The following is a 27,682-nucleotide window of genomic DNA, read 5'->3' on the forward strand; positions in this document are numbered from 1 at the left end:
CCTCGAGGCTCCGACCTCAACGCTCCTGGTACCCCTTGCCCCCGGCCCAGCGCGCCACGCGCCCCACCCACCTCCGCAGCCTTACGTCTCCGCCCTCCTCCCGCAACTGCGGTGGCGTCACTTCCGCCGGAAGGGGCGGGCGCGTCCGCGCGGCTGGCGCGAAAGTTGGGTCGCGGTTCGGCAATTTCCGGGTCTGCGCTTGCTAGGGCCGGGGGCGCCGCAGGGGGCGGCGGTTGTGCGCCGGGCTGGCGCCCGACTCCAGCCGCCGTCCCACGGGCCGCGGGGCCCCCCACTCGCCGCCTGGAGACTCCCAGGCTCCACCGAGGTGAGTGAGGCTCGGCGTAAGGACCCAGCTCCCTCCCGCCGCCCCGCTGGGGGGTCGCGATGCTGCCTCTGGCCTTCCGAGCCCTGGTTTCCGGACCTTGTAACCGGCCCCTGGACCGGCGGATAGGACTTAGACGCCGGAGAGGGAGTAACTGCTGCTGGACCGAGAGCCGGGCCTTTCCCTGGGACCTGGGGAGCTAGAGCGTCCGGCCTTTTAGGCGCCTGACTTTGCTGGCTGGCTTTCATGTTTATATTTGAAGTCCGTTTACTGAGGGCTGAACCTACCTCGAGGGCCGCGGATACCCACAGGGACCGATTCGTTCTGAGCATCCTTAAGCATAATGCAATTGAATGACTATTGGCTTAGGGGACTTAGCCCCAGAGCAAAGGTCCTGGATATATTCAGTTTAGCGTACATTAATTTCGTTCTCTGATTTGCAAGGATTGGTGTTGTCATCTTTTTCCTTGATTGTACTCACATTCCAGTGTTTGTTACAAATCGTAATGGACGAATTCATGGGCAAGGCCGGAATGTTTGTGCTGTGGCATTCTTGTCTTCGCAGAAGAATAGGTGCTTTAAAACATTTAACTTAATATGTAATGTGTTTTTGTTCTTGTTCATGGTTCCTTTATTTTGACAGTTCAGAAATGTCCCACAATGACAAAGAACCGCTTTTTGTGAAGTTTTTAAAGTCTTCAGACAATTCTGAATGTTTTTTTAAAGCTCTTGAGGTAAGACTACTTGAAAATGTCTTGTTTGATGCTGTGAATTCATTTTCTTGTTTTTAGTGTTTTTGATTTATTAGGCCTTTTTGTCTTAGTCATAGTTATTTTATTTTCATGATAGTTTTACTGTAGTCTACATTCTTAAGTATCTCATTGTTACACAGTTTTGAATTGATATTAGTATATCACTGTATTTTGGGGGGCTTGAAATCTTTAATGACATTTCTATTGACAGTGATGGACCTACTATTCTTGGAAATTGTTTTCTTTTGTCTACTAACCATAGACCTTTGTGTGTTGAAAAAATTTGAGTCAGTCCTATATTGGTTACACTTCATTTTTGTTGTTGTTAATTGTTAACTATGTCTCATTATGTACAGTATTATATTATCTAGGTAGTGTAGAGCCTTGCTACTCACAGACCACAGTAGCATCACCATGGCCTGAGAGTTGGACCCCAACTCAGACTTACCAGTTGGAATCTGCTTTTTAACAAGATCCTGTGTACGTTAAAGTTTAAGGAACGCTGTTGTAGCAGGTTTTTCTTTAAAGTTCATTCATTGAGCAAACAATTATTGAATGTCCATCATCTAAGAAGCACTGTTCTAGTACTTGGGATATATCAGTGATGAGAGCAGGCAAATATCCATACTTTCTCAGAGCTTACATTCTATTCTAGCTGGAGGAAATAGACATTAATCAGACATATAAATGAGTAAACTGTAATGTTAAAGGTGCCAAGTGCTATGGGAAGAGAAAAACAAAGCAGTTAAGGTGTTCTGGAGGTTGTTTGTTGGGGGAGAAGGGAAAGTTACAATTTATTTTAAATGGAGTGTGATCAGGGTAGACTTTATGGAGAAGATGATACTTGAGTATACTTGAAGGAGGTGAGAAAATGAGCCATGTGGATATCTGCAGAGGAAGGTTTCAGGCAGAGGAAATAATCATACACAAACCCTGGGAAAGTGCTTACGGTGTCTGTCCTGCTTTAGTGTGGCTGTAGTGTAGTGAAGAAGGGAGGTGGAAAGAATGCTAAGGTGTGCTTTAGAATGCTAAGGTGTGCTTTAGAGTAAGGAGGTCATGAAGGGCCTTGTGGGCCATGGTAAAGACTTTGGCTTTTTCTTCCAGTGAGATGGAGAGCCACTGGGGGCTTTTAATCGGAAGAGTAACATGATCTGACTTAATCGTTTTAAAAGGATCACCCTAAGTATTTAATGTAAGGACTTCAAAATTTGTTCAAAAAATATTCGAGTGTTTACTGGGAGCCAGGATATTTTGGCAAACAAGATAGATCATGAAATTTTCATTCTTAGAAGGGAGAGAGACAAAAACAGTATGTGTATACGTGTGTGTGTGTATGTGTGTGTATATATATATATATATATATACTATCTATGTTATTTTTCTTCATAAAATACACTAGAGGGATAGGGAAAGAATATTTTAGAAAAGGATGATAAGGAAAGGCATCTCTGAGGAAGTGACATGTGAGCAGATGTGGTTGAAGTAAGGTAAGTCAGGTGAAGTCCTGGGGGGAAGAGTATTCCAGGCAGCGGGAAAAAGAGTAAAACCTCTAAATGAGGTCATGCTTAGTTTGTTCTAGGTTGCAAAAGAAAGCAGGAGTGGCTAGGGAAGAGGGAGCAAAAGGGATTAGAGGAAGAAGGTAAGTGTGGGGAGATAGGCAGGGGCCAGACTCTACGGTCTTGTAGGCAATTGTAAGAAACGTGGATTTTATTCTGAGTGTGATGGGAAGCTGCTGGAGGTTTTTTGTTTGTTTGTTTGTTTTGCGGCACGTGGGCCCCTCACTGTTGTGTGCGGAGCACAGGCTCCAGACGCGCAGGCTCAGTGGCCATGGCTCACGGGCCCAGTCGCTCTGCGGCATATGGGATCTTCCCGGACTGGGGCACGAACCCGTGTGCCCTGCATCGGCAGGCGGACTCTCAACCACTGCACCACCAGGGAAGCCCCACTGGAGGTTTTTAACAGGGTGACATGACCTTTTTTGTATTGTTAAAAAGATTACCAGCTGCTGGGTAGAGAACAGATTTAGGGGAAGGGAGGGAGAAGGAACCACTTTGGAGACTTCTGCACAGGTCTAGTGAGAGATGACGGTTCCTTTCAATAGGAGAAAGGCTGGTTTTGAGATGGATTTTAAAGATAGAGTTCATAGGACATAAATACAGGTGAATTATTTCATATGCATTCTTACTTTTTCTTTCAGTCAATGAAAGAGTTCCAATCAGAAGAATATCTTCAGATTATTACAGAAGAAGAGGCATTGAAAATGAAGGAGAATGATAGATCACTTTATATCTGTGACCCTTTTAGTGGCAAAGTCTTTGATCATCTCAAAAAGGTTTGCTAACTTTTAGTGTGTTCTTTCAGGTAGTCTGTTTTTTGGTTTGTTTTTGCTTCAGTGGACGTAAGTTCTTTACTGATCATGAAGTATTTTGCAAATTATGAATTGAGAGGAATCCTTTGGTTTTGGAAGACCAGAATAGTATTTTTCAAGGTAAATCATATTACAGTAGGCTTTGGTTAGTATGTAATTTTTATATTTCAGGGAATTTAACTTCACTTAGAATAATTTAACCCTGTAGTAATGAAGCATTTTATTGATGAAGTTCTACTGTACTTAAACTCAGTTTGATTGCAAGATATATTAGGGAAAAATAGTAGAGTAGGAAAAGACTTCAACATAATCCTGGGTTACTTACTGTCTTTCTTGTGTGCTCTTGAATTTTAGTACCTGTACTTTGTATAGGGTCTGAAAAATTATATGCTAAAGGAAGCATTTGGGGGCCGAGCATTGCTAATATACCATTGAGCCATCTTATTTCTTTTTGTTGATTCTAGAGTCTACTGACTCATTACTTTTTTGGTGTCTGGACAAGAGAGAAGCATTGAAATAAAAGTAAACTGGCTGTAATTACATCCAGATTACAAAGAAGTGATTCTTGTTTGAAGGAGAAGAAAGCATAGAAGAGTAGGTAGATGCAGTACTCTCTGTACAGTATATGGAAGGTCTGTGCCCACCTTTGCCAAAAGCATTGTTGGTCTTACCCTCCTTTTGGAAATAACACCGCTTGTAAGATAGAATCAATAGCATCGAAAACTCAGTTTTCTTATGACTGATGGAAAAGATAGCAATAATCATTTACCCTGTAGATATTTATATCGGTCATGCTTTGGTGACTTTGGCAGCTGTAGGCTGTTTAGTCTGGGTTGGATGTGCTGATGTTGAGCAAGATTGTCACGTTTCTCAGTTATCAATGAAAGTGATACCTTAGGAGAAGTCTTTGTAGGTCTTCCTTGGAAAGACATTGAGTTGCGAACAAAGTATTTAAAAAACAAATGTAGGAACTGCCTAGGATTATACATTTTTTGTAGCAGAATAGGTTTTTTACAGGGGGGTTAGTTGGGCTCTCAGCACTTTTTAACCGCTTCATTGGCTGGCTGCTTCATTTGAAAAGTAAATGGAGATATTTCCTAATTATTATGGCATAAGACTGTTGCTCATATCTCCTATCACTAAGATTGTGTTTGTTTCAGAAATTAAAATTTTAATGGCAATTTTGAGTGAGTGTGGCTTTTGGAGCTTATTTCTTTTGATAGCCTGCATTGTTTGATTTGCTTGTGTTAACGTGTGATGTGTCTGAGAAGTTATATAATGGTTATTTTTTTTTCTTGTAAAAATTTGGTGGTTTTTCTGCAGTGGTCATCAACTTCTGTAAAGAATTGGTAAATACAGTATTACAAAATGTAATTTTATAAGACTGGAGGTCTTTTTCTACTTAGTAAACTTTCTCTGTTTTTGTAGCTTGGCTGCAGAATTGTTGGTCCTCAAGTAGTCATATTTTGTATGCACCATCAACGATGTGTCCCAAGAGCTGAACATCCAGTTTATAACATGGTTATGTCTGATGTAACCATATCTTGTACAAGCCTGGAAAATGATAAAAGGGTAGGTGTTGCGGTATTGAGTGGAATATCATGGTCAATATGTATGTATTTCCACACTTAACTTTTCACTGTGTAGGGTATATTTTGAAAGACCTTGACTTGGTGTTTATGACTGATAACTAAGTCAAGATGACAGTGTATATCTTTTTTTATTTTTTAATAAATTGAATACAGTGGAATCTTTTATTGCAAACTGGCTAGTTGAAGTTTTTTGTTTTGATTTAAAAAGGAAACTCACTTTTTTCCCTGTGTAATTTTCCCTGTTTGTTTTTGAGTCACATTTTTCCACCGTAGTTGCTTAATCTTTTAAAAAAGGATTGAGATTTACATATAATATATGTTTTTATATATTCTATATATAATTTGTATATTTTTAAGTATCAATGTGTATGTAGTATATTAAAATATATAGTGTTTACTGTAGAACCAACATAATTAAATTCATGGAGTTGCAAGAGATAAATGTAGGAAAATAATGTATATAAAGGTAATTATTCTAAAATTTATACTTTATCTTCCAAAAAGTAGTTTCATTAATTATTTAACTTTATAGTGGTGAGAAACATTTGTGCATTCAAGCTAACAACAAAAGATGTTTATGGGATATTGTATAAAAAAATGGAAGAGATATTGTTTGTTTCAGTATTAACAGTATATTTTCTTTTGGGGCTATAGGAAGAAGTTCATAAATATGTACAAATGATGGGTGGACGCATATACAGAGACCTTAACATATCAGTAACTCACCTTATTGCAGGAGAAGTTGGTAGCAAAAAGTATTTAGTTGCTGCAAACCTGAAGAAACCTATTTTACTTCCTTCTTGGGTAAAGACACTTTGGGAGAAGTCACAAGAGAAGTAAGAAAGATGTTCAGATATTTTCTAGATTTGAATAAATGATACATTCAATCACTTTGGCACATTGTGGGTTTTCATAGGGGAGGTTTTATGGTATCCTCTTTGGATTTGTTATTTGGGGACAAAAATAGGATCATTACTCTTCTCTCCAATGAAAACAAAAGGTAATCTACAAGCTCTTATTATCAAGGTATAAGTTGATAGGTGGAATGGGCTATGGGCTTTAGCATTAGCTACAAGGTAAGCAATGCTTTGATAATAAAATGGTTTTCAGAAGTAAACATTTATAAAATAGTTGAGAAAATCAGTGTGGCAACTGTAGCTTTTATGTTGCATTTATCCTTCAGTACTGTGCTAACATGTTAAGATGGAGAGTAAATTTTAGCCACTTTGGCATTCGTATTCCCTCCCAAAAAAGACATATTTAAGGTTGAATATAAACACATATAAGCCATTAACTGAGATGTGATCATTCAGTAAACATTAACTGAGCCCATTTTATGTACCTGGCCTGAGTTAGGCATTAGATATAAGTGGAGAGCAGAACAGGACAGCATCCCTGCCCTCATGGAGCTTAGAGCCTATTTCAAAAGATAGAATTGAGTTTCCATTAGAATTAGATTAACAACCAATAAGTCCAGGTACCACTGTTTGAATTAAACAGGCATTTTCCAGTCTTCCTTTCAACACCATCTAGCACATCCTAAACACGCCTCCACGTTGTGTTTCGTCCTAGCCTGTTTCGTCAGCACATCTGCCTAGCACGGCAACAGAATGATGATGATATTTTTGTTGGCATTCTGCCAAGAAGCATTCCTTATTATTTGTATAGTATAATGGAGGAATTAAAAGTCTGTTTTTCTAGTAGGCAACCAAGGAACCTTTGGGTTTTTAGGTAGAAATTTAGATTTATAATTTTCGAAAATGCACCACTTTCACCAGCATGGATTTACAGTTAATGAAATATATATTTTCCCGTAAAACAGTTTTATTTGAGAGACTCTGAAACATTAGTTTTTATTAGAGACATGGTTTGAGCTACATGAGCAATTAGTATCATTTGAAGTGTGTTTATCAGTTTCCCTTTTCTTAATAATGATTAAAATCCTAAAAAATGAGGAAAGCATTAGTGATATTTCTGTTGTTTGTCATTATTCTTCTGGTAAATTTAAACTATCTGGTATATTTAATATGTTAATGTTTTTTTCTTTTTTATTGTTTGTTTACCCCAGAAAAATAGTTAGATATACCGATATAGACATGGAAGACTTCAAGTGTCCTATTTTTCTTGGTTGCATAATCTGTGTCACTGGCTTACGTGGCTTAGACAGGAAAGCAGTTCAGCAACTCACAGTTAAGCATGGAGGTCAATATATGGGACAGTTGAAAATGAATGAGTGTACACACCTCATTGTGCAAGAACCAAAAGGTAAAACTGTTTCCCAAATGAACAAATGCAACATTTTCTACTATTTAACATTTTAAGATCATTATAGAATACCTTTTACTTCTGACATGTCATAAATCTGCTATGGTTTTTTTTCTTGCAAACATAGTTTGGTTTATAATCTTTAGAAAACTTACATGACTTCCCAAGTCTTTATCAGGTCATTGAATAAATATTAAAAAACAAAAATTTCCAGTGGGGTTTTATCTAAATTTATTTTCAGATCTTTTTTTGTTTGTTTTTTAAGTCCCCACACAGTTACCCAGTACTTAAGAGATGAGAGATTTGAATGAATAACAAGAAAGCTAATAGATGTCGCTAAATTACATTTCTTTCTAATTATAAATTTTAAAGGCTTGGCTTAGTTTTTAGTTGAATGAATCAACCTTACTCAATGAACTACAAGTTTTAACTTGAAGATGCACCTTGCAGAACATGAGACAACTAAAAGAAGAAAAATATATTACCAAGAAGAAGAATTCCTTAAAATTGCAGTTAATTTTGGTGTTCTATAACCTTTATTCTGGAGAATATTTTTTACCAGTACTCTTAAAATATATAAAAATTGATAAGAGCAGAGTTTTATTAATATTTTTATTATATCTTTTTATATCTGTACTGTGTTTCATTAAGCTCCCTAAATAAGTAAAATTAGGGAAAAAATTAAAATTAATAATTGTCTTTAAGTGAGAACTTTGGGTATGGCCAATTATGATATTATGATTGTGAGTAAAGTTGATAACTGCTATTGGTTTTCTGAATCTAAAGACAGTACATCTCTCAGCTCTCATGAACGTCAAAGAAACCTTTCTTGTTTACTATATATTGTCCTCAGTTTCTCTATACCGTTTCAAAATACATTGTGTTAAAAAGTTTTTTTAAGGCAATAAAAGATACGTATTTTTAATATGACTTATTTAACTATTTGCCTCTCTGTCCTGGACTTCAAGTAGAATCCTGTTGACATAGGAATAGTCTCTTGAAAGTTACTGTTTTTTATATTGCAGACATTTATAATTTTCACGGTTATTTTATACAGTTTATTAAACCACATAATTCTGTGAGTTATCCCCATGTTACAGATGAAGAAAATGGTTTAAAGAATTTAAATGATGGAGGCTGTACTCGAAAATATTGAGTTACCCCACAGTTGCCTCTGTCTCTGTGCAGTTTTGTAAAAGATAAACCCCCTCGCATAGCATCATAGCATGTGTATTTAACAACACATAGAAAATATAATTGAGCAATAACCTAATATATTACCTTTTAATACACTATAGCATACTGTTAAAAGTAAGAGTAATTGCTGGTAACTTTAATTTTGTCCCAGGTAGATTTTTTTTATAACCTGTCATTTAAATATTTCTGCAAAGATTTTAATGGTTTGCATTTCTCTCTCTCTCTGTTTCTCTTTCTTAATGAACATAATAGGTCAAAAATATGAATGTGCCAGGAGATGGAATGTACACTGTGTGACTGTGCAGTGGTTTTTTGACAGTGTTGAGAAAGGTTTTTGTCAGGATGAATCCATATATAAGACAGAGCCTAGACCAGAAGCAAAGACTATGCCTGATACTTCAACTCCTACTGGCCAGATCAACACAACTAATAGTAAGTCTCTTTCGGATTAAAGTAAACAATCAGTTTTAAGACAGTTTTCTGTGTAAGAATTGATTTGTTAATAGGATCAGGGAGGTACAGTAGGAAATTCCATCTTTTCTTGCTATGCTTCCAGGTATAATTGTATAATAAAATAACCGAATTGTATTAAAAAATTAGTCCAGAACTCCTGATATTTCTTTTTATAATGAGTGCGTACTTTCATACGCTCATGTAATGCACAAGATTATTAAAGAAATTAAGAATGTTAATAAAGACTTAAGAGAATTAATTTTTTAAAACTTGACTGGCAGGTATTAGTACATTTTCTTTATTAGTTTGCTGCAATTGTTATAGATCATCTGTATTCATATAAAATTTAAAACCATTTCTGTTTTGGAGGTATTAATGTTGGCAATTTAACAAATGTTATAAATTTTTTTTCAAATGTAACTTTCCTGGACCTTAAAGCCAGCAACTTCAGATTTTTATTGGAAGCAAGTCACTATTAAGAGAATGTATTAAATATATTTTCATTTAAATAAGATATGAGCCTTAATTAGTTTCATTTTCCCTTTTCATACTTTGCCACCAAGATTTCAGTAAAAGCATTTGAATCTTACTTTAGAAATTGTTCATGGCTCTTTTTGTATAAGAAAAGTTCATGTGTAGGAAAATATGTAATCACAATTATTTTATCTCCATAAATTACATCTTTGTTTTCAATATGTAGGTTATGCTCTTTCAGATGTCAGCCATATTTCCAACATCAGTGCAAGTTGCATAAATGAATCGATATGTAGTTCAGTTCTTAATAGCAAAGTGGAGCCTACACTTGAAAATCTGGATGTCAGTGCATTTCAGGCACCTGAAGATTTATTAGATGGTTGTCGGGTATGTCTTTATCATGTAATAAATGCAGTAAGTGATAATATACTTTAGTACTTGTAGCTTCACTTTGAAGACCCTTTAGAGTTGGGCTTGTTCCTCATTTACATAAGCCCTCCACTCTAGCTAAGCAGATGCACTCATTAGGCCATGTCTATCTTTTAGCTTAGGGGCTCTACGCCTGGGGTGTACCTTCATCTCTCATCCATTAAAAGTTCATATCATTTTTTTCAACTCTTCTCTGAACCTTCCTAATAACTACCTTAATCTTTCCATCTACTGTGTTTTGAGAGCATTTAGTTTCTGAACCACTTAATGAATTTTTATTTATAACTATCATTTATTAAGTGTTTATAACATACTAGACAGTGTGCTAATTATTTCATATACATTGTTGATACGTTTTATATATAATCCCATTTAATTCCCACAGATAACTCTAAAACAGATAATATTGAGACTGATACTTAGAGGATTAAAGTTCCTGTTCAGAATCTCACAGACATTAAGTAGCCAGACATCTACTCCAAAGCCTATATTCCTAACCATTAGGTGTACTGCTTTGTTTAATATCTCTTGGGCTATTTTATTTTTTAGTGTCTGAGTAACTATCTTATAAGTGCCTTTGATGGGATCATCATATATATATCTCCTAGAACTGAATACTTAATATATTCTTGTTTGTAGAATCAGTAGGCTAAGCATTAATTCTAGAGTAGCAAAGATTTAACCTTATTTTATTGTTAAGGAAATTGGGCAAATTACCTTCCTTTCTATACTTTTAAAACTTAGCAGTTTACTAGCAGAACAGGAAGTGTGTTGTGTAATCTTTTATCTAGACTATACTAATTCTGAATATGACTTAATTATTCGTATAGAAAAACATATGATTCCTCATTTTTGTTAAAGTGTATTCTAGTGATGGTGGTTATTTAGTTTGGGATATAAATGCAGTTAGGAATAGATTGGTCATTAAGAAGTTTTTTAAAGACACGTTATGTAAAATAGAGTTGAAGAAGATTGTTATATTGATTAAATTGGTTTAAATACATACATAACCCCATCCGTGCCTCCAAAAGTATATATATACATATTGATAGTTAAAAATAAGTTACTGCTTACATATCATCCTAAGCATTCTGCTTAGCTCTTTGACTTAAATTTTCTTGTTTAATCAACTCTGTGAAAAAGATATCTCAATATATAAGTAAGAAAATTGGTTTAAAGAGTCTGAGTATCTTGAGCTGGTCATGTGGTTAATCATTGGCAGCTGAACCAAAATTTAAACCTAGCTTTTCTGAATTCAAGTGTTTAATGCCAGTTTATTTCTGTAATTACTTTAAAATTTAAAAGTGGTAAGAACAATTTAAGAAGCTACCTGATTTTAGAAATTGCTATGCACTAATGTTCAGAAGATAATTGAATTATTCTGGCTTCTATTTTATTTAAAGCCTCAGAATACTTATCAAGTAGTGTCTACTGTAAAGGGTAATAACGCTATGGGATTGTGAAGAAATGATAAAATTTAAGAATATTTTAAAATTCAAACCTTCAGAATATACGTCACTTCTTAATGTATCTTAAAGTGTAAACAAGAGTTGTCTTGTTTACGCACAATGGATTTAGATATATGCTTTTAATAAATAGGTTTCTATTGAGAGAAATAAGCCATTTTAAATACATTAATCTAAAGTAAATGTTTTCTTTCTTTGCAGATCTATCTTTGCGGTTTTAGTGGCAGAAAGCTAGATAAACTGAGAAGACTTATTAACAGTGGAGGTGGAGTTCGCTTTAATCAGCTCAATGAAGATGTAACTCATGTTATTGTGGGAGATTATGATGATGAATTGAAGCAGTTTTGGGATAAATCAGCCCACAGGTTTTGTCAGTTTTTAATTCAAAGCAATTTCTACTCTGTGATAATTTTTTTTAAATTGCATGTCCTGGCAATTATGTAAACTGCATGGCAAGTGGGATTGTGGTCCTTATAGTTTAAACTAATATATAACTGTGTACTATTTTTGTAGGCCTCATGTAGTGGGAGCAAAATGGTTGCTAGAGTGTTTTAGTAAAGGTAATATGCTTCCTGAAGAGCCATATATCCATGCTAACTACCAGCCCGTGGAAATTCCAGTTTCAGACCAACCTGAAAGTAAAACAACCCTTTTAAAAAGGAAGAAGAGCAGCTTCTCTAAGAAAGACTTTGCTCCAAATGAAAAGCATGAGGAAACTGATGAAGATCTGCTCTCTCAATATGCGACTAATAACCCAACCATAGGTAAGAAAGAGTGATTAGTGTTTACAGTCATTAAATATTTTGGTAGCAGAATACATACATATGTGATTTCTGCCAGGTTCTCTAGAATTTAGTTAAACTAACGTTTTTCTTCCCTTGAAGTTTTGTGTGTGTCACTTCTTTTTTTTAAGCAGGCAAGGCTAAGGGATTCTGGACCTTCTGACTCCCTCTTCTCTCTTCAACTCACTTGTTCCTCTTAGATCTGTTTTATACACAGGCATTACTTGGTTTGTGTGAGTTTGTAAAGCCCTGAACTTTTATTTTAACCTTGTAACAAATGCCTCTTACTTGGTAATTGTGCTCTTTGATGGGTATAATGCTGCACTGTAGACTACCATCTCAGGATGTAGTCTCAGTGTGGTAAGCAAAATTGCCAGTAAAGAGTTGTGGGCAACATTTCTTATTTTTTTACTCTTTATACTTTGTTATTCTTCTCTCGTTTTGCCTTGTTCCCGCCCTCCACCCTTTTTTTTTTCTGTTGTGGTTTTATTTTGTTACAGTTGTTTCAATTATACTTTTATTTTTTCTAATATATTTCATATCTTTCTAATTGTATTTTGTTTTCTATTCTTTGATATTGTACTGATCTGTCCCTCCCCTCCCCTCCCCTCCCCCATGAGGCTTACGGAATCTTGGTTCCCAGGCCGGAGGTCAGGCCTGAGCTCCTGTGGTGGGAGCTCTGAGTTCAAATCTCTGGACTAACAGAGAACATCAGACCCCAGAGAATATTAATTGGAGTGACACCTCCTGGAGGTCCTCATCTCAGCACCAAGACTTGGCTCTATCCAACTGCCTGCAGACTCCAGTGCTGGACATCTCAGGCCAAACAACCAGTAAGACAGGAATACAGCACCACCCATCAAAAAAAAAAAACAAAAAAAAACCAAAAAACTATGTTGCAGACGATGGAGCAAGGTAAAAACCTGCAAGACAAATAAATGACGACAAAATAGGCAACCTACCTGAAAAAGAATGCAGAGTAATGATAGTAAAAATGATTCAAAATCTCAAAAACAGAATGGAGGAAATACAAAAAACATTTATCAAGGATCTAGAAGAACTAAGGAGCAAACGAACAGTGATGAGCAACACAATTACTGAAATTAAAAATACTCAAGGAATCAATAGCAGAATAATTGAGGCAGATGAACGGATAAGTGAGCTGGAAGATAAAATGGTGCAAGTAACTGCCAGGGAGCAGAATAAACAAAAAGAAGAATGAAAAGAATTGAGGACAGTCTCAGAGATCTCTGGGACATTAAACGCACCAACATTCGAATTATAGGGGTCCCAGAAGAAGAAGAGGAAAAGAAAGGGACTGAGAAAATATTGGAAGAGATTATAGTTGAAAATGTCCCTAACATGGGAAACGACATAGTCAGTCAAGTCCAGGAAGCGCAGAGAGTCCCATACAGGATCAATCCAAGGAGAAACACGCCAAGACACATATTTATCAAACTATCAAAAATTAAATGCAAAGAACAAATATTAAAAGCAGCAACGGAAAAGCAACAAATAACATACAAGGGAATCCCCATAAGGTTAACAGCTGATCTTCCAGTAGAAACTCAGCAAGACAGAAGGGAGTGGCAGGACATGTTTAAAGTGATGAAAGGGAAAGACCTACAACCAAGATTCCTCTACCCACAAGGATCTCATTCAGATTCAACAGAGAAATTAAAACCTTTACAGACAAGCAAAAACTAAGAGAATTCATCACCACAAAACCAGCTTGACAACAAATGCTAAAGGAACTTCTCTAGGCAGGAAACACAAGAGATGGAAAAGACCTACAGTAACCCAAAACAATTAAGAAAATGGGAATAGGAACATACATATCGATAATTACCTTAAATGTAAATGGATTAAATGCTCCAACCAAAAGACATAGACTGGCTGAATGGATACAAAAACAAGACCCATATATATGCTGTCTACAAGAGACCCACTTCAGATCTAGGGACATATACAGACTGAAACTGAGGGGATGGAAAAAGATACTCCATGCAAATGGAAATCAAAAGCTGGAGTAGCAATTCTCATATCAGACAAAATAGACTTTAAAATAGACACTATTACAGGAGACCAAAAAGACACTACATAATGATCAAGGGATCACTCGAAGAAGATATAACAATTTTAAGTATTTATGCACCCAACATAGGAGCACCTCAATACATAGGGCAAATGCTAACAGCCATAAAAGGGAAATCGACAGTAACACAATCATAGTAGGGGTATTAACACCTCACTTTCACCAATGAAGAGATCATCCAAAATGAAAATAAATAAGGAAACACAAGCTTTAAATGACATTAAACAAGATGGACTTAATTGGTATTTATAGGACATTACATCCCAAAGCAGAAGAATACACTTTCTTCTCAAGTGCTCATGGAATATTCTCCAGGATAGACCATATCATAGGTCACAAATCAAGCCTTAGTAAATTTAAGAAAATTGAAATAGTATCAAGTACCTTTTCCAACCACAATGCTATGAGACTAGATATCAGTTACAGGAAAAGATCTGTAAAAAATACAAACACATGGAGGCTAAACAATACACTACTAAATAACCGAGAGATCACTGAAGAAATCAAAGAGGAAATCAAAAAATACCTAGAAACAAATGACAATAGAAACACCATGACACAAAACCTCTGGGATGCAGCAAAAGCAGTTCTAAGAGGGAAGTTTATAGCAATACAATGCTACCTGAAGGAAAAAGAAATATCTCAAACAACCTAACCTTACACCTAAAGGAATTAGAGAAAGAAGGACAAAAAAACCCCGAAGTTAGTAGAAGGAAAGAAATCATAAAGGTCAGATCAGATATCAATGAAATAGAAATGAAGGAAACGATAGCAAAGGTCAATAAAGCTAAAAGCTAGTTCTTTGAGAAGATAAAATTGATAAACCATTAGCCAGACTCATCAAGAAAAAAAGGGAGAAGACAAATCAACAGAATTAGAAATGAAAAAGGAGAAGTAACAACTGACACTGTAGAAATACAAAGGATCATGAGAGATTACTACAAGCAACTCTATGCCAATAAAATGGACAACCTGGAAGAAATGGGCAAATTCTTAGAAAAGCACAACCTTCCAAGACTGAACCAGGAAGAAATAGAAAATATAAACAGACCAATCACAAGCACTGAAATTGAAACTGTGATTAAAAATCTTCCAACAAACAAAAGCCCAGGACCAGATGGCTTCGCAGGCGAATTCTATCAAACATTTAGAGAAGAGTTAACACCTATCCTTCTCAAACGCTTCCAAGATATAGCAGAGGGAAGAACACTCCCAAACTCATTCTACAAGGCCACCATCACCTTGATACCAAAGCCAGACAAAGATGTCACAAAAAAAGAAAACTACAGGCCAATATCTCTGATGAACATAGATGCAAAAATCCTCAACAAAATACTAGCACACAGAATCGAACCGCACACTAAAAGGGTCATACACCATGATCAAGTGGGGTTTATCTAAGGAATGCAAGGATTCTTCAGTATACACAAATCAATCAATGTGATACACAATATTAACAAATTGAAGGATAAAAACCATATGGTAATCTCAGTAGATGCAGAAAAAGCTTTCGACAAAATTCATCACCCACTTATGACAAAAACTCACGAGAAAGTGGGCACAGAGGGAACCTACCTCAACTTAATAAAGGACATATATGATAAACTGACAGTCAATATCCTTCTCAAAGGTGAAAAACTGAAACCATTTTCTCTAAGATCAGGAACAAGTCAAGGGTGCCTACTCTCAGCAGTATTCAACATAGTTTTGGAAGTTTTACCCACAGCAGTCAGACAAGAAAAAGAAATAAGAGGAATCCAAATCGGAAAAGAAGAAGTAAAACTGGCACTGTTTGCAGATGACATGATACTATACATAGAAAATCCTAAAGATGCTACCAGAAAACTACTGGAGCTAATTGATGAATTTGGTAGAGTAGCAGGATACAAAATTAATGCACAGAAATCTCTTGCATTCCTATATACTGACGACAGAAAATCTGAGAGAAATTAAGGAAACACTCCCATTTACCATTGCAACAAAAAGAATAAAATACCTAGGAATAAACCTACCTAAGGAGATAAAAGACCTGTATGCAGAAAACTATGAGACACTGATGAAAGAAATTAAAGATGATACAAACACAGAGATACACCATATTCTTGCTTTGGAAGAATCAATATTGTGAAAATGACTATAGTACCCAAAGCAATCTACAGATTCAATGCAATCCCTATCAAACTACCAATGGCATTTTTCACAGAACTAGAACAAAAAATTTCACAATTTGTATGGAAACACAAAAGAACCCAAATACCCAACGGAATCTTGAGAAAGAAAGCCACAGCTGGAGGAATCAGGCTCCCGGTCTTCAGACTATACTACAAAGCTACAGTAATCAAGACAGTATGGTGCTGGCACAAACACAGAGAGATCAATGGAACAGGATAGAAAGCCCAGAGATAAACCCCTGCCTATAATGGTTACCTTATCTTTCATAAAGGAGGCAAGAATATACAATGGAGAAAAGACAGCCTCTTCAATAAGTGGTGCTGGGAAAACTGGACAGCTACGTGTAAATGAATGAAATTAGAACATTCCCTAACACCATATACAAAAATAAACTCAAAATGGATTAAAGACCTAAATATAAGGCCAGACACTATAAAACCCTTAGAGGAAAACATAGAACACTCTATGACATAAATCACAGCAAGATCCTTTTTGACCCACCTCCTAGAGAAATGGAAATAAAAACAAGTAAACAAATGGAACCTAATGAAACGTAAAGCCTTTTGCACAGCAATGGAAACCATAAACAGGATGAAAAGAGAACCCTCAGAATGGGAGAAGATATTTGCAAATGAAGTAACTGACAAAGGATTAATCTCCAAAATATACAAGCAGCTTATGCAGCACAATATAAAAAAAAAAAACCCAATCCAAAAATGGGCAGAAGACCTAAATAGACGTTTCTCCACAGAAGATATACAGATTGCCAACAAGCACATGAAAGGATACTCAGCCTCATTAATCATTAGAGAAATGCAAATCAAAGTTACAATGAGGTATCACCTCACACTTGTCAGAATGGCCATCATCAAAAAATCTACAAACAATAAATGCTGGAGAGGGTGTGGAGAAAAGGGAACCCACTTGCACTGTTGGTGAGAATGTAAATTGGTGCAGCCACTATGGAGAACAGTATGGAGGTTCCTTAAAACACTAAAAACAGAACTACTCTATGACCCAGCAATCCCACTACTGGGCATGTACCCTGAGAAAACCATAATTCAAAAAGAGTTAATGTACCACAATGTTTATTGCAGCACTATTTGCAATAGCCAGGACATGGAAGCAACCTAAGTATCCATGGACAGTTGAATGGGTAAAGAAGATGTGGCAATGTATACAATAGAATACTACTCAACCATAAAAAGAAACAAAATTGAGTTATTTGTAGTGAGGTTGGTGCACCTAGAGTCTGTCTTACAGAGTGAAGTAAGTCAGAAAGTGAAAAATACCATATGGTAACACATATATGGAATCTAAAAAAAAAAAAAGATTCTTATGAACCTAGGAGCAGGACAGGAATAAAGACACAGACGTAGAGAATGGACTTGAGGACACAGGGAGGGGGCAGGGTAAGCTGGGATGAAGTGAAAGAGTAACATTGACTTATTTACACTACCAAATGTAAAGTAGATAGCTAGTGGGAAACATCTGCCTAGCGGGTCCACCTAGAGGGTTGGGATAGGGAAGGTGGGAGGGAGACGCAAGAAGGAAGAGATATGGGAACATGTGTATATGTATAACTGATTCACTGTTATAAAGCAGAAACTAACACACCATTGTAAAGCAATTATACTCCAATAAAGATGTTAAAAAAAACAAAAAAAAAACCAACTCAATACACAGAATGTTCTATAGAAAACTTTTAATATATCTAATATTAAAAATATTTCATTCTTATATACCAGCAAACAGTTCAAAAATGTAATTTTAAGACATAAAAATTAAAATATCAAAAAGAACAAATGAACGTAATATAAATAGAAAACAAAAAATTAGGAATACTTATAACACAGCATGTGCAGGATCTTATGAGTGTAGTTATACTTTATTGAAAAACATTAAAAAAAACATTAAAAAAAGATAAAACTGTATGCTGATATTCTATATTCATGGAAAGGAAGAATTTTTCATTGTAAAGTTGTCAATTCTGCTCCAAATTATAAATTTAATAGAATCCCAACCAAATTCCCATACTTATTTATGCAAACTGACAAACTAATTTAAAAAATTAGAAGCAAAGGTCCAAAAAAGGGTAAGACACTTTTGTAAAGAAAATTGGAGAGTCCTTTTATTTCAGATATCAAAACATTTTACACAAAGTTATTATAATAAGATGGTTTATCACTGCAGTATCTCAATGGAACAGAATAAAAAGCTTAAACACAGATCCCCATTTAACAGACCCTTAATAAATGACAGGGGCAGCAGTGCAAATTAGTAGAAAAAGGATGACCTGTTCAATAAAAAGTTTGAAAACAAGTGATCATCCACATGGATAATCTGAACACTTCTTATCAAATACAAAAATCAACTCCATGTGGATTGAAGACGTAACGTGGGAAGGCAAAACTTTAAGACCTCTAAAAAATATACATAAAAGTAACTTTATGACCCTCAGATAGGAAAACTTGTATAAAATAGAAAACCACAGACCACAAAATAAGATTGAAAAATCCAACTACTTTAAAGTATTCGTCAAATAACACTCAAAAAGATGCTCTACCTTATTAGCAGTCAGTTATAAGATTAAAACCACAATGAGATCCCACTTTACATCCATCAAATTAATAAGAATTTCAAGCCTTATGGGAAATTCTAAATGTTGAAAGGATGTGCAATAGGAATCCTTACTATTGTTCTAGTATAAAGTGGTAAACTAGAACAAACAATTCAGAAAGCAATATGCATTATGTAAGAAAGTGGAATAGGTACATATCCCAGGAATCAGCCAAGCCAACCCTAGAAAAATTCTTGCTCATGTGCACAGAGACGTGCATAAGAACAATCTCAGCAGTACGGTTGGTACTGTATTGGCAAAACAACAAAGCAAAACCAAAAAAAAACACAATAAAAATATCCTTAGGTGGAAAAATAAATTGTGGTATGTTCATATACCAGTGTGGTACATTCATAACCAGTTACTTGGATGAGATGAATATCTCTCATGCTGAGGTTAGGATAGCAAAAGAGTACATACCATGTATCACTTATGTAAGTCAAAATACACACAAAATGAAGTAGTGTATATATTACTTACAGTTATATACATGTTGTAAACCACAAAGAAAATGGGAAGGGATTCACAAGAGAATTTTGGCCAAGTAAAATATTTTATTTTTTCTAATAGCTAGATTAGTAGTATATGGTTACTCATTATTCTTTATATGTTTTTAGATGTATTAAATACTTCATAATAAAAATTTTAACACCTTTATCAGAGTAAAATTGCTTTACAATGGTGTGTTAGTTTCTGCTTTATAACAAAGTGAATCAGTGATACATATACAGATGTTCCCATATCTCTTCCTTCTTGCGTCTCCCTCCCTCCCAATCCCACCCCTCTAGGTGGTCACAAAGCACCAAGCTGATCTCCCTGTGCTATGCGGCTGCTTCCCACTAGCTATCTACCTTATGTTTGGTAGTGTATATATGTCCATGCCACTCTCTCACTTTGTCACAGCTTACCCTTCCCCCTCCCCATATCCTCAAGTCCATTGTCTAGTAGGTCTGTGTCTTTCTTCCTGTCTTACCCCTACGTTCTACATGACATTTTTTTCTTAAATTCCACATATATGTGTTAGCATACAGTATTTGTTTTTCTACTCCTGATTTACTTCACTCTGTATGACAGACTGTAGGTCCATTCACCTCATTACAAATAGCTCAATTTCGTTTCTCTTTATGGCTGAGTAATATTCCATCGTATATATGTGCCACATCTTCTTTATCCATTCATCCAATGATGGACACTTAGGTTCTTTCCATCTCCTGGCTATTGTAAATAGAGCTGTAATGAACATTTTGGTACATGTTTTTTTTTTTTTAGCATCTTTATTGGGGTATAATTGCTTTACAATGGTGTGTTAGTTTCTGCTTTATAACAAAGTGAATCAGTTATACATATACATATGTTCCCATATCTCTTCACTCTTGTGTCTCCCTCCCTCCCACCCTCCCTATCTCACCCCTCTAGGCGGTCACAAAGCACCAAGCTGATCTCCCTGTGCTATGCGGCTGCTTCCCACTAGCTATCCACCTTACGTTTGGTAGTGTATATATGTCCATGCCTCTCTCTCGCTTTGTCACAGCTCACCCTTCCCCCTCCCCATATCCTCAAGTCCATTCTCTAGTAGGTCTGTGTCTTTATTCCTGTCTTACCCCTAGGTTCTTCATGACATTTTTTTTCTTAAATTCCATATATATGTGTTAGCATAGGGTATTTGTCTTTCTCTTTCTGACTTACTTCACTCTCTATGACAGACTCTAGGTCTATCCACCTCATTACACATAGCTCAATTTCGTTTCTTTTTATGGCTGAGTAATATTCCATTGTATATATGTGCCACATCTTCTTTATCCATTCATCCGATGATGGGCACTTAGGTTGTTTCCATCTCCGGGCAATACAGCTGAAATGAAAATTTTGGTACATGCCTCTTTTTGAATTATGGTTTTCTCAGGGTATAGGCCCAGTAGTGGGATTGCTGGGTCATATGGTAGTTCTGTTTGTAGTTTTTTAAGGAACCGCCATACTGTTCTCCATACTGGCTGTAACAATTCACATTCCCACCAGCAGTGCAAGAGTGTTCCCTTTTCTCCACACTGTCTCCAGCATTTATTGTTTGTAGATTTTTTGATGATGGCCATTCTGACTGGTGTGAGGTGTACCTCATTGTAGTTTTGATTTGCATTTCTCTAATGATCAGTGATGTTGAGCATTCTTTCATGTGTTTGTTGGCAGTCTCTATATCTTCTTTGGAGAAATGTCTATTTAGGTCTTCTGCCCATTTTTGGATTGGGTTGTTTGTTTTTTTGATATTGAGCTGCATGAGCTGCTTGTAAATTTTGGAGATTAATCCTCTGTCAGTTTCTTCATTTGCAAATATTTTCTCCCATTCTGAGGGTTGTCTTTTGGTCTTGTTTATGGTTTCCTTTGCTGTGCAAAAGCTTTGAAGTTTCATTAGGTCCCATTTGTTTATTTTTGTTTTTATTTCCATTTCTCTAGGAGGTGGGTCAAAAAGGATCTTGCTGTGATTTATGACATAAGAGTGTTTTGCCTGTTTTCCTCTAACAGTCTGATAGTTTCTGGCCTTACATTTAGGTCTTTAATCCATTTTGAGCTTATTTTTGTGTATGGTGTTAGGGAGTGATCTAATCTCATACTTTTACATGTAGCTGTCCAGTTTTCCCAGCACCACTTGTTGAAGAGGCTGTCCTTTCTCCACTGTACATTCCTGCCTCCTTTATCAAAGATAAGGTGACCATATGTGCGTGGGTTTATCTCTGGGCTTTCTATCCTGTTCCATTGATCTATATTTCTGTTTTTGTGCCAGTACCATACTGTCTTGATTACTGTCGCTTTGTAGTATAGTCTGAAGTCAGGGAGCCTGATTCCTCAGGCTCCGTTTTTCGTTCTCAAGATTGCTTTGCTATTCGGGGTCTTCTGTGTTTCCATACATATTGTGAAATTTTTTGTTCTAGTTCTGTGAAAAATGCCAGTGGTAGTTTGCTAAGGATTGCATTGAATCTGTAGATTGCTTTGGGTAGTAGAGTCATTTTCACAATGTTGATTCTTCCAACCCAAGAACATGGTATATCTCTCCATCTGTTTGTATCATCTTTAATTTCTTTCATCAGTGTCTTATAATTTTCTGCATACAGGTCTTCTGTCTCCTTAGGTAGGTTTATTCCTAGATATTTTATTCTTTTTGTGCAATGGTAAATGGGAGTGTTTTCTTGATTTCACTTTCAGATTTTTCATCATTAGTGTATAGGAATGCAAGAGATTTCTGTGCATTAATGTTGTATCCTGCTACTTTACCAAATTCATTGCTTAGCTCTAGTAGTTTTCTGGTAGCATCTTTAGGATTCTCTATGTCCTCTGCAAACAGTGACAGCTTTACTTCTTTTCTGATTTTGATTCCTTTTATTTCTTTTTCTTCTCTGATTGCTGTGGCTAAAACTTCCAAAACTATGTTGAATAAGAGTGGTGAGAGTGGGCAACCTTGTCTTTTTCCTGATCTTAGTGGAAATGCTTTCAGTTTTTCACCATTGAGGACGATGTTGGCTGTGGGCTTGTCATATATGGCCTTTATTATGTTGAGGAAAGTTCCCTCTATGCCTACTTTCTGCAGGGTTTTTATCATAAATGGGTGTTGAATTTTGTCGAAAGCTTTCTCTGCATCTGTTGAGATGACCATATGGTTTTTCTCCTTCAGTTTGTTAATATGGTGTATCACATTGATTGATTTGTGTATATTGAAGAATCCTTGCATTCCTGGAATAAACGCCACTTGATCCATGGTTTATGATCCTTTTAATGTGCTGTTGGATTCTGTTTGCTAGTATTTTATTGAGGATTTTTGCATCTATGTTCATCAGTGATATTGGCCTGTAGTTTTCTTTCTTTGTGACATCCTTGTCTGGTTTTGGTTTCAGGGTGATGGTGGCCTTGTACAATGAGTTTGGGAGTGTTCCTCCCTCTGCTGTATTTTGGAAGAGCTTGAGAAAGATAGGTGTTAGCTCTTCTCTAAATGTTTGATAGAATTCGCCTGTGAAGCCATCTGGTCCCGGGCTTTTGTTTGTTGGAAGATTTTTAATCACAGTTTCAATTTCAGTGCTTGTGATTGGTCTGTTCATATTTTCCATTTCTTCCTGATTCAGTCTTGGCACGTTGTGCCTTTCTAAGAATTTGTCCATTTCCTCCAGGTTGTCCATTTTATTGGCATAGAGTTGCTTGTAGTAATCTCTCATGATCTTTTGTATTTCTGCAGTGTCAGTTGTTACTTCTCCTTTTTCATTTCTAATTCTATTGATTTGAGTCTTCTCCCTTTTTTTCTTGATGGGTCTGGCTAATGGTTTATTAATTTTGTTTATCTTCTCAAAGAACCAGCTTTGAGTTTTATTGATCTTTTCTATCGTTTCCTTCATTTGTTTTTCATTTATTTCTGATCTGATCTTTATGATTTCTTTCCTTCTGCTAACTTTGGGGTTTTTTTGTTCTTCTTTCTCTAATTGCTTTAGGTGCAAGGTTAGGTTGTTTATTCGAGGTGTTTCCTGTTTCTTAAGGTAGAATTGTATTGCTATAAACCTCCCTCTTAGAACTGCTTTTGTTGCATCGCATAGGTTGTTGGTCGTCGTGTCTCCATTGTCATTTGTTTCTAGGTATTTTTTGGTTTCCTCTTTGATTTCTTCATTGATCACTTCGTTATTAAGTAGTGTATTGTTTAGCCTCCATGTGTTTGTATTTTTTACAGATCTTTTCCTGTAATTGATATCTAGTCTCATAGCATTGTGGTCGGAGAAGAAACTTGATACAATTTCAGTTTTCTTAAATTTACCAAGGCTTGTTTTGTGACCCAAGATATGATCTGTCCTGGAGAATGTTCCATGAGCACTTGAGAAAAAATTGTATTCTGTTGATTTTGGATGGAATGTCCTATAAATATCAATTAAGTCCATCTTGTTTAATGTATCCTTTAAAGCTGTGTTTCCTTATTTATTTTCATTTTGGATGATCTGTCCATTGGTGAAAGTGGGGTGTTAAAGTCCCCTACTATGAATGTGTTACTGTCGACTTCCCCTTCTACGGCTGTTAGTATTTGCCTTATGTATTGAGGTGCTCCTATGTTAGGTGCATAGATACTTAAAATTGTTATATCTTCTTCTTGGATCGATCCCTTGATCATTGTGTAGTGTCCTTTGTCTCTTCTAATAGTCCTTACTTTAAAGTCTATTTTGTCTGATATGAGAATTGCTACTCCAGCTTTCTTTTGATTTCCATTTGCATGGAATATGTTTTTCCATCCCCTCACTTTCAGTCTGTATGTGTCTCTAGGTCTGAAGTGGGTCTCTTGTAGACAGCATACGTCTGGGTCTTGTTTTTTTATCCATTCAGCCAGTCTGTGTCTTTTGGTGGGAGCATTTAATCCATTTACATTTAAGGTAATTATTGATATGTATGTTCCTATTCCCATTTTCTTAATTGTTTGGGGTTTGTTATTATAGGTCTTTTCCTTCTCTTCTGTTTCTTGCCTAGAGAAGATCCTTTAGCATTTGTTGTAGAGCTGGTTTGGTGGTGCTGAACTCTCTCAGCTTTTGCTTGTCTGCAAAGGCTTTAAGTTCTCCATCAAATCTGAATGAGATCCTTGCTGGGTAGAGTAATCTTGGTTGCAGGTTTTTCTCCTTCATCACTTTAAATATATCCTGCCAGTCCCTTCTGGCTTGCAGAGTTTCTGCTGAAAGATCAGCTGTTAACCTTATGGGGATTCCCTTGTGCGCTATTTGTTGTTTTTCCCTTGCTGCTTTTAATATGTTTTCTTTGTATTTAACTTTTGACAGTTTGATTAATATGTGTCTTAACGTGTTTCTCCTTGGATTTATCCTGTATGGGACTCTCTGTGCTTGGTGGACTTGATTAACTATTTCCTTTCCCATATTAGGGAAGTTCTCAACTATAATGTCTTCAAATATTTTTTTAGTCCCTTTCATTTTCTCTTCTTCTTCTGGGACCCCTATAATTCGAATGTTGGTGCGTTTAATGTTGTCCCAGAGGTCTCTGAGATTGTCCTCAGTCCTTTTCATTCTTTTTTCTTTATTCTGCTCTACAGTAGTTATTTCCAGTATTCTATCTTATAGGTCCCTTTCTGTTCTTCTGCCTCAGTTATTCTGCTATTGATCCCTTCTAGAGTATTTTTAATTTCATTTATTGTGTTGTTCATTGTTGCTTGTTTCATCTTTAGTTCTTCTAGGTCCTTGTTAAATGTTTCTTGCATTTTGTCTATTCTATTTCCAAGATTTTGGATCATCTTTACTACCATTATTCTGAATTCTTTTTCAGGTAGACTGCCTATTTCCTCTTCATTTGTTAGGTCTGGTGGGTTTTTATCTTGCTCCTTCATCTGCTGTGTGTTTTTCTGTCTTCTCATTTTGCTTAACTTACTGTGTTTGGGGTCTCCTTTTTGCAGGCTGCAGGTTCCTAGTTCCCGTTGTTTTTGGTGTCTGTCCGCAGTGGCTAAAGTTGGTTCAGTGGGTTGTGTAGGCTTCATGGTGGAGGGCACTAGTGCCTGTGTTCTGGTGGATGAGGCTGGATCTTGTCTTTCTGGTGGGCAGGTCCACGTCTGGTGGTGTGTTTTGGGGTGTCTGTGGACTTATGATTTTAGGCAGCCTCTCTGCTAGTGGATGGGGTTGTGTTCCTGTCTTGCTAGTTGTTTGGCATAGGGTGTGCAGCACTGTAGCTTGCTGGTCGTTGAGTGAAGCTGGGTGTTGGTGTTGAGATGGAGATCTCTGGGAGATTTTCGCCATTTGATATTACGTGGAGCTGGGAGGTCTCTTGTGGATCAGTGTCCTAAAGTTGGCTCTCCCACCTCAGAGTCACATCACTGACTGCTGGCTGCAGCACCAAGAGTCTTTCATCGACACTGCTCAGAATAAAAGGGAGAAAAAGTAGAAATAAAGAAAGGGAGGGAGGGAGGGAGGAAGGAAAGGATAGAGGAAAATAAAATAAAATAAGGTATAATAAAATAAAAAAATTATTAAGAAAAAAAAATTTGTTTTAAGTAAAAAAAAAAAAAAAAATGGTTGGATAGAACCCTAGGACAAATGGTGAAAGCAAAACTATAGAGACAAAATCTCACACAGAAGCGTACACATACTCACAAAAAGCGGAAAAGGGGAAAAAATAATATATCTTGCTCTCAAAGTCCACCTCCTCAATTTGGGATGATTCGTTGTCTCTTCAGGTGTTCCACAGATGCAGGGTACATCATGTTGATTGTGGAGATTTAATCCACTGCTCCTGAGGCTGCTGGGAGAGATTTCCCTTTCTCTTCTTTGTTTGCACAGCTCCTGGGGTTCAGGTTTGGATTTGGCCCTGCCTCTGCGTGTAGGTTGCCGGAGGACATCTGTTCTTCGCTCAGACAGGACGGGGTTAAAGGAGCTGCTGATTCGGGGGCTCTGTCTCACTCAGGCCGGGGGGAGGGAGGGGCACAGAGTGCGTGGTGCGCCTGTGGCAGCAGTGGCCGGTGTGACGTTGCACCAGCCTGAGGCGCGCCGTGCATTCCCCCGGGGAAGTTGTCCCTGGGTCCCAGGACCCTGGCAGTGGCGGCCTGCACAGGCTCCCTGGAAGAGGTGTGGAGAGTGACCTGTTCTCGCACACAGGCTTCTTGGTGGTGGCAGCAGCAGCCTTAGCGTCTCATGCCCATCTCTGGGGTCCGCACTGTTAGCCGCTGCTCGCGCCGATCTCTGGAGCTCCTTTAAGCAGTGCTCTTAATCCCCTCTCCTCCCGCGCCAGGAAACAAAGAGGGAAGAAAAAGTCTCTTGCCTCTTTGGCAGGTCCAGACTTTTTCCCAGACTCCCTCCTGGCTAGCCGTGGTGCACGAACCTCGTCAGGCTGTGTTCACGCCTCCAGTCCTCTCCCTGCGCTCCAATTGAAGCCGGAGCCTTAGCTCCCAGCCCCGCCTGCCCCAGCGGGTGAGCAGACAAGCCTCTCGGGGTGGTGAGCGCTGGTCGGCACCGATTCTCTGTGTGGTAATCTCTCCGCTTTGCCCTCCGGACCCCTGTGGCTGCTCTCGCCTCCACGGCTCTGAAGCTCCCCCCACCCCGCCACCCGCAGTCTCTGCCCGCGAAGGGGCTTCTAGTGTGTGGAAACCTTTCCTCCTTCACGGCTCCCTCCCACTGGTGCAGATCCCATCCCTATTCTTTTGTCTGTGTTTATTCTTTTTTTTTTTGCCCTACCCAGGTACGTGGGGAGTTTCTTGCGTTTTGGGAGGTCTGAGGTCTTCTGCCAGTGTTCAGTAGGTGTTCTGTAGGAGTTGTTCCACGTGTAGATGTATTTCTGATGTATCTGTGGGGAGGAAGGTGAACTCCACGTCTTACTCTTCCGCCATCTTCCTCCTCTCTCTGGGTATTGAGTTTTTAAAAATTGTGGTAAAATATGCCTAACATAAAATTTACCATTTTAACTATTTTTAGTTGTACAATTTAGTGGTACTATATTCACACTCTTGTGCCACCATCATTACCGTTCATGCCAGAACTTTTTTATCTTCCCAAACTGAAACATTATAGCCATTAAATAGTAACTCTGTCTTCCTCCCTCTGCCCAGTCCCTGGCAACCACCATTCTATTTTCTGTCTCTGAATTTGACCATTCTAGGTAGCTCATATAAATGGACTCATACAGTATCTGTCCTTTTGTGTCTTATTTCACTTACCATAATGTTCTCAAGTTTCATCCATGTTTTAGCATGTGT

The 27,682-nt window shown here is 37.2% G+C and overlaps 1 protein-coding gene across 5 annotated transcripts in view; it reads left to right on the top strand.

The window, feature by feature from the left end:
• Nucleotides 1-223: 223 nt before the first annotated feature.
• TOPBP1 (DNA topoisomerase II binding protein 1) overlaps nucleotides 224-27,682 on the top strand; it is a 77,433-nt gene continuing 49,974 nt past the window's right edge. Inside the window, exons 1-10 of one of the 5 annotated variants that reach the window (XM_060149822.1) lie at nucleotides 224-325; nucleotides 966-1,056; nucleotides 3,272-3,406; nucleotides 4,871-5,014; nucleotides 5,689-5,870; nucleotides 7,103-7,299; nucleotides 8,749-8,928; nucleotides 9,650-9,837; nucleotides 11,520-11,683; nucleotides 11,832-12,082. In XM_060149822.1, coding sequence (XP_060005805.1) covers nucleotides 973-1,056; nucleotides 3,272-3,406; nucleotides 4,871-5,014; nucleotides 5,689-5,870; nucleotides 7,103-7,299; nucleotides 8,749-8,928; nucleotides 9,650-9,837; nucleotides 11,520-11,683; nucleotides 11,832-12,082 — 1,525 coding nt within the window. In that variant the 5' untranslated portion in view covers nucleotides 224-325; nucleotides 966-972. The remainder of the gene's footprint in view (nucleotides 326-965; nucleotides 1,057-3,271; nucleotides 3,407-4,870; nucleotides 5,015-5,688; nucleotides 5,871-7,102; nucleotides 7,300-8,748; nucleotides 8,929-9,649; nucleotides 9,838-11,519; nucleotides 11,684-11,831; nucleotides 12,083-27,682) is intronic. The other 4 variants (XM_060149818.1, XM_060149819.1, XM_060149820.1 and 1 more) reach the window with 4 other exon arrangements.

This window comes from Lagenorhynchus albirostris, chromosome 5 (assembly GCF_949774975.1).
Source record: "Lagenorhynchus albirostris chromosome 5, mLagAlb1.1, whole genome shotgun sequence".
Lineage (NCBI taxonomy): Eukaryota > Metazoa > Chordata > Mammalia > Artiodactyla > Delphinidae > Lagenorhynchus > Lagenorhynchus albirostris.